Source organism: Pteronotus mesoamericanus, unplaced genomic scaffold (assembly GCF_021234165.1).
Source record: "Pteronotus mesoamericanus isolate MK-2021 breed Mesoamerican mustached bat unplaced genomic scaffold, CSHL_Meso_final contig_591, whole genome shotgun sequence".
NCBI lineage: Eukaryota > Metazoa > Chordata > Mammalia > Chiroptera > Mormoopidae > Pteronotus > Pteronotus mesoamericanus.
In genome coordinates, this window is record NW_026555208.1 from 79046 (window position 1) to 93127 (window position 14082).

General features: G+C 33.8%; 1 protein-coding gene across 1 annotated transcript; it reads right to left on the reverse strand.

The window, feature by feature from the left end:
* Nucleotides 1-3740: 3740 nt before the first annotated feature.
* On the reverse strand, nt 3741-4682 carry LOC129076464 (olfactory receptor 51A4-like). Its single transcript, XM_054580626.1, has one exon. It carries the CDS (start codon nt 4680-4682, stop codon nt 3741-3743), a length of 942 nt encoding a protein of 313 aa, XP_054436601.1.
* Nucleotides 4683-14082: the final 9400 nt, after the last annotated feature.

The following is a 14082-nucleotide window of genomic DNA, read 5'->3' on the forward strand; positions in this document are numbered from 1 at the left end:
AACAATAGTGCACAAGGGTTCCCTTTTCCCCAAATCTTGTTGCACCTATTTTATCTTCCTGATGACAGTCATTCTCATTGTTTTTGATCTGTATGTCCTTCATGATTGGTGATATTGAACATCTTTTCAGGTACCCTAATGGCCTTTTGTATACCTTCTTGGAAAAATGTTATTCAATTCCTCTGCCTATTTTTAAAATCAGGTCCTTTGGTTTTTGTTAGAGTTGTACGCATTTTAGATATTAGCCTTTTATCAGTTATATAGTTTGCAAATATTTTCACCCATTAGGTAGGTTGCCTTTTCATTATGTTACTTGTTTCTTTTGTTGTGCAGGAGACTTTTGGCTTGATGTAGTCTCAATTCTTGATTTTTTGTTGTTGTTGTTGTCAGTTGAGGAATTTGCATGTGATGTTTTCCTGTTGACTCATGGGAGGACTTCCTGATGAAATTCACAGTGCAGTCACACAATGTCCTTTAATGATTTCTGAAAATTTAATCTTCTCTTTCCTGGTCTCTTCCTTCTCTGCAGTCAGGGAGATTCTGACTCAGTACTCTGGATGCAATAAGAAAAATGAGTCTATTTGGCAGCATCCTCCACAGCTACAGAAGCTTAGTACTAAGTACTCAAGTACTGCAGAAGAACTCAAGGGCTAAGATGGTCTTGCTTAGCCCTAGACATTGCTGCTTTGGGAAGGACGGGGACAGACAAAGTCAATCTGTTTCTCTTACACCCATTCATCTGAATTTTTTTTTTTTGGTCTAGTGGAGTGGAGTGCTGGAACTTCTCTGGAAATTTAAACATATCTTGTCTGTGGGTGGTTGTCCCAGTCAGTGTTTTCCAGGAAGTAGCAGACCAAAATCAAGAGGGGTTGGAGTTGGTTCACAGCCTCCTGTGGAGTTGGTACTGAGGTCTATCCATTTATTATCCAAATCACAGGTGGATGAGACCCTTTCAGCCTCCTTTGGCATATGGTGTGGGATCCCACAATTCCTACAGAGGCATGTTTGTTCATTGGTTCTGATAAGAGACATCATCAGTTACTGTGATGCTGATGTCACTCCATAAATCAGTTAATTATTTGTTTAATTATTTATGTAAGTATATGACTCAAAGTCAAGTTTTTACACATTTATTCCATTCAGATTTTATTCTGTAAAGCATCTGGCCTTATTGTGAATGCTCTTTTGAGTTCAGCTAAGAAACTCAACCGTAGAAATACATTTTTAAAAAATGTAAAGATGTTATTAATGCATATTTTATTATAGTACAGCAGTGTTGTAAAACAATGGTCTTCTGAAATTAAGAAACTTTTTCTACTTGGAATGGTTGTGGTTCAAACATAATTTATGATAATAGTCTGAAAATTCTTTTTCTAGTCTATTTTCTTCATAAATATTTATATGTAAATATTTACATATTTAGAGTAACTCAATTAGGAAATTTTTGAGACAAAGCTGATATTTAATTTAAAAATATAAAAACTTTGACATTAGAGTGCATGGTTTCTCTTCTGCTGATCATCTTCAATCAGATTTTAAAGACAGGTAAGCTAGCGAAGGAATCTTTGGTAACCAGACTAATTTGGTGTGACAGATGTGAACATAAACTTTTCTTCTCCCACTTGAAGAAATAATGTTTTGGAGTAACTTGGTAATCAGTGAGCAATTAGGGGTATAAGTAAGTGCCCCTTTCTGATCAATGGAGAACTTCTTCATAGAGCAGTCTTTGCCTTGAGCCCCCATTCAGCTTGGCAGAGACTTCATTATCTGTGAAGCATCGTCTAATGTCTCCCTTTACTCAGTCCTGATTCTGTCCCTTCTCTTTCACACAGTTAAATTCTTTGCATACTGATTCTGCCTTGACATCTGCTTCCCAGAGAACCCAATTTCTAATTTTTTACATTTATTCTATTCAAAGTAGTTTAGACATCTTTAATCAAAATATTGGAACATTGGAATACAAAAAAATCTTATTTTTATGTTTTTAGCAAATGGATATTATTTGCTCATTCAAAGCTTATAAACAGAGCTGTACATGGACTACTGATTGTTTTATTTTTAGAGAAACTTTTATATTTGAAAAACCTTCTGTTTAAAACTGTTTCATTAACCAACTGGTAGACTAAAATAATTTTTCAATTACTATACCAATATATTTTTATATATGAAGTACATACACATAGTTATTAAATATATATGAGTAATTATGAAATATATATACAATTTTGAAAATTAGTATATATTATATCATTGTATTTATTTTTGTAGCCCTGTTAATCCTCAAAAGTGTCTCATTATTACTTTTAAATGTTTTAATTGAAATAAAAGTTAGTGTGTTTTAAGAAATTAGAAAACTAACACAAACTATGTTTAGGCAAAATTAGAGATTGTTAATAAAGTTGAAGTTGATTACTGTTATTGAAAAAACATGTAGTAGAAAGATAAATATATACATACTTGTCAAAAAAGAGATTATTGCATGTCTACGTTATTAGAGAAATCAAATATTATTTAATAGCATAAATTCCATCAACATATATGCCATTCTATGATTATATAAGTATAAACACAATATGGGATAAGGTTTGAAAAGGGTTCCCACCATTGACAGGAGTCTGGGTGAACTACTGGGATTTTGTTTGTGAATTGTCAAACATCCTGCAATAAGCAGAACTTCCCAATCTGGTGTTTTCCTGACTCAGGTGCAGTTAGTACATCTTTTCAGAAACATTGTTAGCTGTTAATACTAGTTGCATGAAGGGCTAGTGTGATTTGTTCTGAGATCTTACTATAGACTGAGAAAAAGTAGCTATTAGGGAGACTGAAAAAAATGGAAAAAATACAGAAGGTGCAGCAAGGTCTCTGAAAAGTCGGGAAGATACAGAATTTACCTTTTAGGAGCTATGATTAAATTTTGATAGGCAGGAGTTAATTTTTTTGTGTTTAGAAAGGAAATGGAATAAGTTGGTAGAATATATACAGAATACTTTAGGGCAGATGGTAAAAAATGAGAGTCAGTCATGATTCATTGCCTTTTATTTGAATAATAAAAATGCATTAATATTGATAAAGAAAACATGCAGATAAGAAATAAAGTAGAAATACCATATTTTTTCATGTGTAATGTGCAGTTTTTGCCCAAATTTTTGAGGGAAAATAAGTATGTGCATTATACATGGGTAGTACTAACCATATCTATATAAATGTTTTTAATTATTTTATTTATGTTTATGAGTTAAAAGTGTAATCTAGAAAGCAATAATAATATCTGAATGCAAAATAATACCTGGGAATATGATAAGCAGTTTTATATATAAATAAAATTGAATTAAAAATTAAAACAAAAGGTTTTTTTCCTGAAAGTTTGGGCCAAAAGTATAGGTGTGCATTATGCATAGCAAAACATGGTCCTAAAGAACCTAACAAATACTCTGTGTGATCTTTGTGAGAAATGGATGTGGGAGCTGAACAGAAGAGTAAAATAACAGTATTCCAAGTGATATTTGATCATCAGCTGAGATAGGAGATGTTGTGGCACCAATCTGAACAACTGCAAGATTGTCTCCATCAGTGCTCAGCAAGGTACTAAGGGTACTGAGTATCAAAAGCAATTCAGTCTATGAGCTCTATCTGATTATGAAACCCAAGGCTATTCCACTATATCATACTTTATTCCACCCACACATTCAAAGTTTATTTAGTCATCACTTACAAATGTATTCCCTTTCTCGTTCCTTTGATCAACTTATTTGTGGACAAAGTTTCCCCACAACTTTTTCTCGGATTTGACGGGTCTTCACACAGTACACAATGGGGTTCATCAGAGGTGGCACTAGTAGGAAAATATCAGCCATGAGGATGTGGATCAGAGGAGACACATCCCTGGCAAAACGGTGGAGCATTGCTGCACTCAGCATGGGTACATAGAAGATAAGCACAGCACAGACATGAGAAATGCAAGTGTTGAGGGCTTTCAGCTGCTCACTGGGAGTTGCAATACCCAGCACTGTCTTCAAGATTATTATGTAGGAAAAAGTAATAAACAACAAATCCAAAATGGTAGAGAGAGCAGCAAAGAGACCATAGACAACATTGACTCTGTCGTCAGAGCAGGCCAGCTTCATGACATCCTGGTGGAGACAGTAGGAGTGTGAGAGTAGGTTTCGATGACAGTATGTTAGCCATTGCAAAAGAAAAGGCAGTGGAAGGATCAAAAGAACATTTTTAGAAGTCAATAAGACCCCTGTTTTGATGACTCGAGAGCTGGTTAAGATTGTGCTGTATCTTAGAGGGTTGTGGATGGCCACATATCGGTCAAATGCCATTACAGATAGCACAGAAGCTTCAGTGACTGTGAATAAATGGATAAAGAACTCTTGGGCAAAGCAGGCAACTGCATGAATTTCATGGACACTGAATAAGAATACCCCCAAAGTAGTGGGTAAGGATGAAAGGGACAATCCTAGGTCAGAGATGGAAAGCATGGAAAGGAAATAGTACATGGGTTCATGGAGGCTTGGCTCTGTCTTGATAAGAAAGAGAATGGTAAAGTTTCCCAGGAGAGAAAGAAGATACACAGATGAGAAAGGAATGGATATCCAGATGTGACTCTTCTCCAGTCCAGGGATCCCAGTAAGGAGGAATCTAAGAACTTCAATGTTTGTGTCATTAAGAGCAGACATGACACATGAAAAGATACCTCAACTGGGTTCTTACCTCAGTGCAGTGGGAAATTTCCTAAATGAAGGCTGGCAGATGTCACTTTCCAGTATGATGTAAATCATAGATACTAAGATGACAATCAGAGATTTCTTAAGGTAGTCTGTGTTTCTATTGTCAGTTCAGGCTCTCAGAAAAGTTAAACACAGAAACAAATGAGAAGAATCTGATTTGCTTCTTCATGAATTTGTTTTAATTTTGTAAAAAAGTGTCAATCATTTTGGACTGCACATTTAACAACCCCCCAAAATCCTTTGACCACATGTAACTACCCATGACCAGATCTGATAAAACCAGGTTACCAATTTTATGGTTCTTTTATTTCAGTTTTATTAAAACCAAAATTTTAAGAGGGAAAGCAATGTTCCATCAATTGAGGGAGGTAGACTTCATAAATTATTTCAAACCTGTCTGTCACTAACAGGAAAACACTTGAAGTAATGACAGAACTAAAAGTTCATAATTATACAGTCTTAGAGTTATAAGGGACCTTAAAAACACATAGTCTAACTCTCTTGCTTGTACAGAATCATTCTTAATCAATAGGCCACCATCAGCTAACATATCATACCTTATTCCTAGTATTGGTATATGAACTACTACTCAAAGCTTTCTACTTCATGGTTGAACACACAGATTGTTTTTCTCCCTTGAACTGAGTTGCTAAGTCTTTCTAAAATTTTCCATCTTCTTTTCTCTGCACGTACAGAATCTAGTTTCATTTACACAAAATCACTTATTTTTTACATATTTTCTTTATTATTAATTAATGTCTGCCTTCTCTCATTGCTAGACTATAAGGGTAGGGAATTGTGGTTATACTGTTCACAACTGCATTTCCAGTGCCTAGTATAGTAACTGGAATATAGCTGTAGCTTCATAACTGTTTATTTAATTGAATAAACTATCTCTAAGTTGAAGACTGTAATACTTCCCTCCATTAGCTATCTCTTTTTAAGACTAAACTTCCATATTCTGTGAAACATATGTGTATATTTTTTGTTGTTTGTTTTGCTTTAAATTCTTCATTTGGTGCTCCTCAAACAACAACAAAAAATTGGTGCCTGTTAACATATGAACACAATGCCTTATTGGTTCTAGAGAATGTCTATCCTTTCCTAAGTCATCATGTTATAGGTTCTTTTTACCATTTTCTTCAGGATCTAGAAATTATTGAATCACTATTCAATCATCCACATAACCTCCCTCATTTTTAATTACCTGTCAGGGTTGACCCTTAGACTTTTCCAAGAATATTCAGAGTATGGAAAAATTTTGGCTTTTAGGAAAGTATAATCTCTTAGTGTTTCTATATCAACTGTCTGCTGTTATGTTGGATTTTGCTCTTCTTCCTAACCTCTAAATGAGTGAGTATCCAAAATACTGTCCAAGGATCTGGTTTCCTTGGGAACCTATAACTTATTAAGTATAAGTGTTTGGAACTTAAGTGAAAAGCCAAAGCTACAAATAAGGACATGATATCTATTATATTATGAATTTGCCTATCTTCTGAAACTCTTTATCTGAGCCATAGAACTTGCTATATATGGCCAAAATTATCTCATGTCAATAGACTGCAGCTGTTTGTGTTCTGGCTTTTGTCTCACCATTGAATTGAGAACTGCTTTGTTTTTTAGAAGTAGTCATTGTTGTGATTTAATTTAAATGTAGAGGATAAGTACCATTCATTTAATTATTTTATTATATAATTATTATTAGTTTAACTTGTTATAATAATATGATACCCTCTAAGTAATTTATATAAACTTTCTCATTTATGATCTTATGCTATAATTTTATACATTTTATGATAAAAAATAAGTCTTAGAGAAGTATAATAACTTGTCCAAGGTCATGTTTCTAGGAGATATAAAGAAGAACAACCATGTAATATTTGATATATATATCCTTCTCATGTATATCATCCAGGCTGAGAATTTTAAAACTTCCCTGGACACGCATTCCCACCAACATATACATTCCATCTATCCTTGGTAGTTTTGTAAAGTTCTCAGTCTCCATGGGGATCTTCTGAATTGCTTTTGTTTCAACATTGAGACCATCTCTTCAAGATCCAAAAAGATAGAAAATGCAATGCAAATTTTGTCAGATATTATGAAAGAGTAGAATTATATCTTACCTCCCTTGTGATTTTTTACCAACATGACATTTCACCTTAAAGTCAATGAATGATAGGAAAAATATTAGAAGCAGGGAAGAGTTCCTTAGACTCCCCATTTCTGCTTTGTATGCACTGTTTTATAAAGCCCAGAGAACCCTTGGGGATGACAACAAGCAAGAGTTGTTTGGAGAATAACACTAAACTTTGTGGAAAATCTTCCATGGGTTTGACACAAGGGACATTGATCTAGCACTGAGCTCATAATGCAGTCTCAGACTGAGGAAATTGAGTTTCATAAGATCTTAGAGGCCATATTCAAATTCAACAGCTCTTCATCAATGTTTGCTTTTGGCTCATTTGCCAACACACCCTGGGACAAATTTGCTAGGCTTTTTACAATACAAAGTTCTGAAAGAGAACAAGTCATCAGTATTGTGTATTTATTTTCTTCTAACTTGAAATTGTGTACCTCTATATGTTTATAATGGCCATTTGTGCTCCTCTTTTTGAAGCCTCTGTTCAAATCTTGTCCATTTTCTATTGAGTTATCTGTCCTCCCAAATTGATTTGCAAATTTTTTTTGTTTTGTTTTTATAAATACAAGCTAAGCCATTTGTTGGTTATATACAGCATATGTGTTCTCCCACCTTATGCTTTTTTTTTAGTGTTTTATTCCTTTTTATTCAATCAATGAAGTCAACCATGTTAGCTTATAAAGATTTATACTATATTTACTCTGAAGGCAGGAGATTCCCTTTGGAACAAAGATGAGCAAACGATAGGCCAGCAACCACATGTAGCCAGTCTTTCTTTATAGTATATCATATCTAATTTACTTAATATAATAATCTTATAATCTAGTTAGAGAGAGACAAATTAACTATGAATTCTCACTTTTTATCTATAATTTTTGTAAGCTTTCTAACTACCATTAATACACAATCATACATAAATTTTCATACATTTGATAATAATGAAGTGTTTGAGTGAAATGTTTCTCAATGTAAAGAAAAATCACCTTAAGATTTTGTTAAAATACACCTGATTCAATATATATTGAGTGGATTACAAATTACTATATTGTTTGTCAAGTATCTGGGTGATGCCTATGTTGATGGTCCAAGGAGACATGCCAGTTAGCTATCAGTCTTCTACTACATGGTTTTGGTAGATGGAAAAAAACCCTGCCAGTCATGCTGGATTTATTTGAGAGTGATTAGTTTTGTCTAGAAAAAAGGAAAAGCATAAAGGTAATAATCAAGTCTTTTTTAAAACTTAAAAGTATAACCCTAATAAGACTGCTGCCAAGAAAAGAAAAATTACTGATACAAATTATCTATCTTCAATTGTGTTGACTAAAGAGCATTTCTGCTGTGTTAAAATGACAATGTAGTTTGTCTCACACGTTAAAATTTATTAATTATTTTTTCAATTATGCCACATTTATTTCTTCTATTATTTATTTACTTATTTATTTATCCTGGATTCTCTTCAGATATTCTGGTATGTCTGCCCTACCTCCCAAGTTATCATTTTCTCTCTTATCTCAGTGTTCTGACTGAAGAAGCATGAATTGAAACAGAAGTGATACCTCTGTTGGATGGATGCTGTCTCGAAAACTAAAAGGTCTCAGGTTTGGCTTCCGTCGGGGCATGTGCCTCTGTTGCAGGTTTGGCGATTTAAAAGACAACCAATTGATTTCTCTCATTGATGCTTTTCTCCCTTTCTTCCTCCTTTACCCTCTCTCTAAGCGGAAAAAAAATGTGACAATATAGGATATCTTGGTCTTTTCTTGAATTTTGAGGAGATGTTTTAATATTTTTTCAAGGACTTTTAGGTCTACTATTTGTTTTGAGGAAGTGGTTTAACTTTCACCTAATATTAAAGGGATTATTTTCTGTTCCTTGGTTTATAAGAATCTTTTGAAATCACGCAAAAGTATTACACTGTATTAAACTACTTTTTTATTTTTGTTGCAATCATGTATTTTTAGTTTATTCTTATTTTAAAGGATTTAAATGTGTATTTAAAAAAATTCTGATATATTTTAAGAATGGCAATGATCTTACACAGCAAAAGGAGAAATATTTCAGGTCTACATACTTCAGAAACACAAATTGAGAAAACTCATGCACAGGCACACACATGCACAAACATATTAGACATGCTTAATATGTGGCATGAATGAAAGTTCAAATTACTGAGAAATAACAATTCAACTTAACTGGGTTAATTGTATTCATTTGATTGAAATGTATTAAAAACTATTTTCTCATTGCATTAATTACGTTTTATAAACATGTAGTAATATGATTGTAAGAAAGTAGATATTTAACAAATTACTTTGAATAAACAAATGTCACAATTAAATACATATGCATTTTATAAACAGACATTTATAATGAGAATTTCTGCAGTTTCAGGGATCAACAATTTATCAAGCATCATGAGAAGACAAAAGGGAAGTAATAGGAAATCATCTCCAAACGAAAACTGAGAATCTCAGGAAGTAAATCTGATTAAGAAATGGTCATGCAGATGGATGGAACTGGAGAGCATTATGCTAAGTGAAATAAGCCAGGGGGCAAAAGACAAATACCATATGATCTCACCTATAAGTGGAACCTAACCAACAATACAAAGATGCAAGGAAAATAAGACCAGCAACACTGAAAGGAAAAGAAACCAACAGAGACAAGAGGGAAGGAGGGAGGGGGTGCAGGGAAAAGGAAGGGAAGGGGAGAGTCAAGGAACATATAGCAAGGACTCATGGACAAAACCAAAGGGGAAGAGCTGAGGGAGGGAGGGAGAGAGGGGGCAAGGGAAAGTGGTGGGGGGAAGGCAGAGACAAATGTATTTGAAAAAATAAATTAAAAAAAAAAAGAAATGGTCATGCAGAAATAAAAACAGTGTGTGTGTAAGTGGAGGAAACTGATAGAAAAAGAAGAAAGAGAAAACAGTGAAAAGAAACTATTTTCTAAATGTGTGCAAGAAATGGAGGCATTTATCTCTGAGTTTCTTGCCACTAATGACCTTAATATTTATAGTATCCTTGTATTTCTGAAAATGTTCTTAGTCAAAATGACCAGGAGCAACTGCTAAATATGAAAACTACTGTATTTTATATATTCTCAAATGTACATTCTTTACTTTTCTAACATCTCAGTATCTCTATATAAATAATGTTGTATTTTAGTTATTTTAAGATGCATATTCTTTGTTTTAACATCTCTGAAATTTGAATGCAGGGTACAATCTAAGGTATCTTTGATTTGATGCAATGTGGCACTTATTTCTTCTCGTTGGAATTGGATTGGTCTAGAAATGAGCAGGCTTCCAGCTTACTTGAAGTATTATGTTTATGAGGTAGTCTTTGTGGGAAACATGTTAAAGAAAGATCCTTAGTAAAACTAAGATGTTTACATTTTACAGGAAAATAGTGACCTATTTTGAAAATTATACTAATGTGCTCATGTATCTCTGATATCACAGGACATATTCTCTCTGCCTAAATGTAACACATCTACATCTAGGGCCCCTTTAGGCTCCTTTAATTTTATATAGTGTATGCAATGTTTTTCTATAAACCTCCCACAAATGTCCAATGTCTGATGGAAGAACCAAACAAAATAAAACAATAACAACAAAAACAAAACATAATTTAAAAAGAAATCTTTAAACTATTATCTCCTGGTAAGTTTTATATCCACCCACATATGTCTTTGCTGTTCTCTACTTGTAATACAAAAGTGTTTTTCCTATTTTACAAGTGGATTCATTTACTTTTCCAGAAGTTTTCTTTCTTAATTTTATGTCATTTTATGTTTTTAATTGTTACATTACAGTTGTCCCAATTATTCCTCCATGAGTTTCCCCTGCCTCGCCCACACCTCGCTCCTACAATCAATCCCTGCCCTGTTGTCTATGTCCATGGGTCCTTTATACATGTTCCTTGACTACACCCTTCCCCTTCTTTCACTCATTATAGTCCTTCCCCCTCCCCTATGGTGACTGCCACTTTGTTCCTTATTTCCATGTCTCTATTTCTATTTTTCTCATTTGTTTATTTTGTTCATTAGGTTCCACTTATAGGTGAGATCATATGGTATTTGTCTTTCACCACCTGGCTTATTTCTCTTAGCATAATGCTCTCTAGTTCCATCCATACTGTCTCAAGGAGTAGGAGTTCCTTCTTCCTTTCTGCTGTGTAATATTCCATTGTGTAAATGTAGCACAGTTTTTTTATTCACTCATTTACTGATGGGCACTTAGGCTGCTTCCAGCACTTGGCTGTTGTAAATTGCAGTGCTATGAATATTGGGGTGCACAGATTCTTTTGAATTGATAATTCAGGATTCTTAGGGTATACTCCCAGCTGTGGAATCTCCAGATCAAAAGGCAGGCAGTTCCATTTTAATTTTTTGAGGAAATTCCATGTTGTTTTCCACAGTAGCTGTACCAGTCTGTATTCCCCCCAACAGTGTACTAGGGTTCTCTTTTCTCCACAACCTTGCCAGCACTTGTTGTTTGTTGATTTGTTAATGATGGCCAGTCTGACCAGTATTAAGTGGTATCTCATTGTGGTTTTAATTTGCATCTCTCTCACATCTAGTGATGTTGAGACCTCTTCATGTCCTCCCTGGAGAAGTGCCTGTTCAGGTTCTTTGCCCATTTTTTAATTGGATTGTTTGTCTTCCTGGGGTTGAGTTACATGAGTTCTTTATTTATTTTGGAGATCAAACCCTTTTCTGAGGTAACATTGGCAAATATTTTTTCCCATATTGTTGGTTCCCTTTTCATTTTACTGATGTTTTCTTTAGCTGTGCAGGAGATTTTTGTTTTGATATAGTCCCATTTGTTTATTCTTTCCTTTATATCCTGTGCCCTAGGAGTAATATCAGCAAAAGTATTGCTGCATGAAGTATCTGAGATATGCCTATGTTTTCTTCTAGGATGTTTATGGTGTCACAACTTAATGCTTAAGTATTTTATCTACTTTGAGTTTATTTTGGTGTATGGCATAAGTTAATGGTCAAGGTTTTTTTTTCTTTTTCTTTTTGTCTTTTTTTTTTTTGCATATACTTTTCCAGATCTCCCAACACTATTTATTGAAGAAGCTATTTTTACTCTCTTTTATGCTCCTGTCTCCTCTGTCAAATATTAATTGACCATTGAGACATGGGTTTATTTCTGGGCTCTCTATTCTGTTCCATTGATCTCTGTGTCTGTTATGCTTATGCCAGGCTGTTTTGATTACAGTGGTCTTATAATATAGTTTATATCAAGTATTGTGATCACTTCTACTTTATTATTCTTTCTCAAAATTGCTGAGACTATCTGGGGTTGTTGATAGTTCCATATACATTTTTGAAATATTTGTTCTATATCTGTGAAATATGTCATTGGTATTTTAATAGGGATTACATTGAATCTATAGATTGCTTTGGATAGTATGGACATTTTAATGATGTTAATTCTTGCAATCTATGAACATGGTATATGCTTCCATTTATTTCTGTCTTCATTAATTTCTTTTTTCAATGTTCTATAGTTTTCTGAGTATAGGTCTTTTACTTCCTTGATTAAGTTTATTCCTAGGTACTTTATTTTTCTTGTTGCAAAAGTGATTTTTTCCCCTGATTTCTGATTCTGATATTTAACTTTTGGTGTACAAAAATGCCTTCAATTTCTGAATATTGACTTTGTATCCCATTGTTTTGCCAAATTCCCTTATTGAGTAGTTTTTTGGTGGAGTCTATAGTGTTTTCTATGTACACTATCATGTCATCTGCAAATAATGACATTTTTACTTCCTTCTTTCATTTATACTAAAGTTTCTAATCCTTGGCACTACTGATATTTTGGGCTATATAATTATTTTTGTATGGGGCTTTACTATGCATTGTGTAGTGTGCCCTGTAAGATGGTTAATGGCATCCCTAGTCTTTATGCCATGGATTTTGATAACACACATCATCTCCCAGGTTGCAATATCCAAAAGTGTTTCCAGATATTGCCAAATGCATCTTGGCAGCAAAATTGTTCCCAGTTGAGAGCCATTGTTTTAGGAGGCCCAGAGTCTGTCCTTTTCCTCCAAGTACTATGGTCCATATTTCAGCAACATGTGGAAATAATCACAGTGACCATAAAATCCCCCTACCCATAGGGGAATTTTTGTAGCATTAACTTTATTTTCATTCTATTTTATTTTGGAGGTATGAAACAGACTTAAAATACATATTTTTTTTTTTTTTGAGAGTGATGAACATGACATCTCTGTAAAATATCCTGGAAGAATTAAATACTCACCAAACCCATTTCGTTGTGCTTCCTCTTACTAACAGAGACAGGGGAGTGCTTTGCTTTGTATTGCCTATCCTTGAAGTGGGAAAATATGAGCTTCAATTTTCTTCACTGTGCTGCGGTCATCAATGTCCATGGCTGCATCTGTGAAGTTTTGGAAAATTATCCATCTCAGACTCAGAAACATTTAGTGTCCTGATTTAATGATAAAATTTTCTATACTAAGAAAACATTGTGGAAACAGATGCAATCCTTAATGTGAAAGCTAGAATATAGCCAAGATAGGGCAATCCTGGGATGTAAAAGATAAGTTTTAACTCACAGTTTCCTCTCCTTGTGGAATTCATTAAGCCAATCTCTCAGAACCTCAATCTCTTCAATTAAAAAAAAAAAAAAAGACACATCCTTTATAAAAAATGGGTTGTTTTGAAAATCAAGAGAAAATATGCCTAAAAATTCCTAGATCTTGCATATATTACAGGTTAAAAAACAATGCTTATACCTATAAAATTTTTTCATTAATTGTTAAGTACTATTTAGTTACAAGCTGATTATTACTCTTTAAGCATTTGACTCTGCTAGAAGCTGCCTCTTCATTTACCTGAGGGCAAAAGTGTAGGCTATTAGACTTAGTGTGGCATGTGAAGAGGACTTAGGTCAATGAGTGGACATAAAAAAAAATTATACTATGATATACAAGGTTTGTAGGTCATATTAGGAATGGAAGTTGGATTATTTGTCACATTTCAAACCCTACATAAATTCTTCCCTAAAACCACATGACTTCTTTCTATTTTCAAAATATTTGCATATCTGTGATATGTCTACCTTTGAAATATACAACTTAAGAAAGTTATATTCCATCTAGATGAAATATTAATGAACTCTTCAACATATAGTTTCCCATTCCCCAAATATAGCTTCATTTTCACCTACAA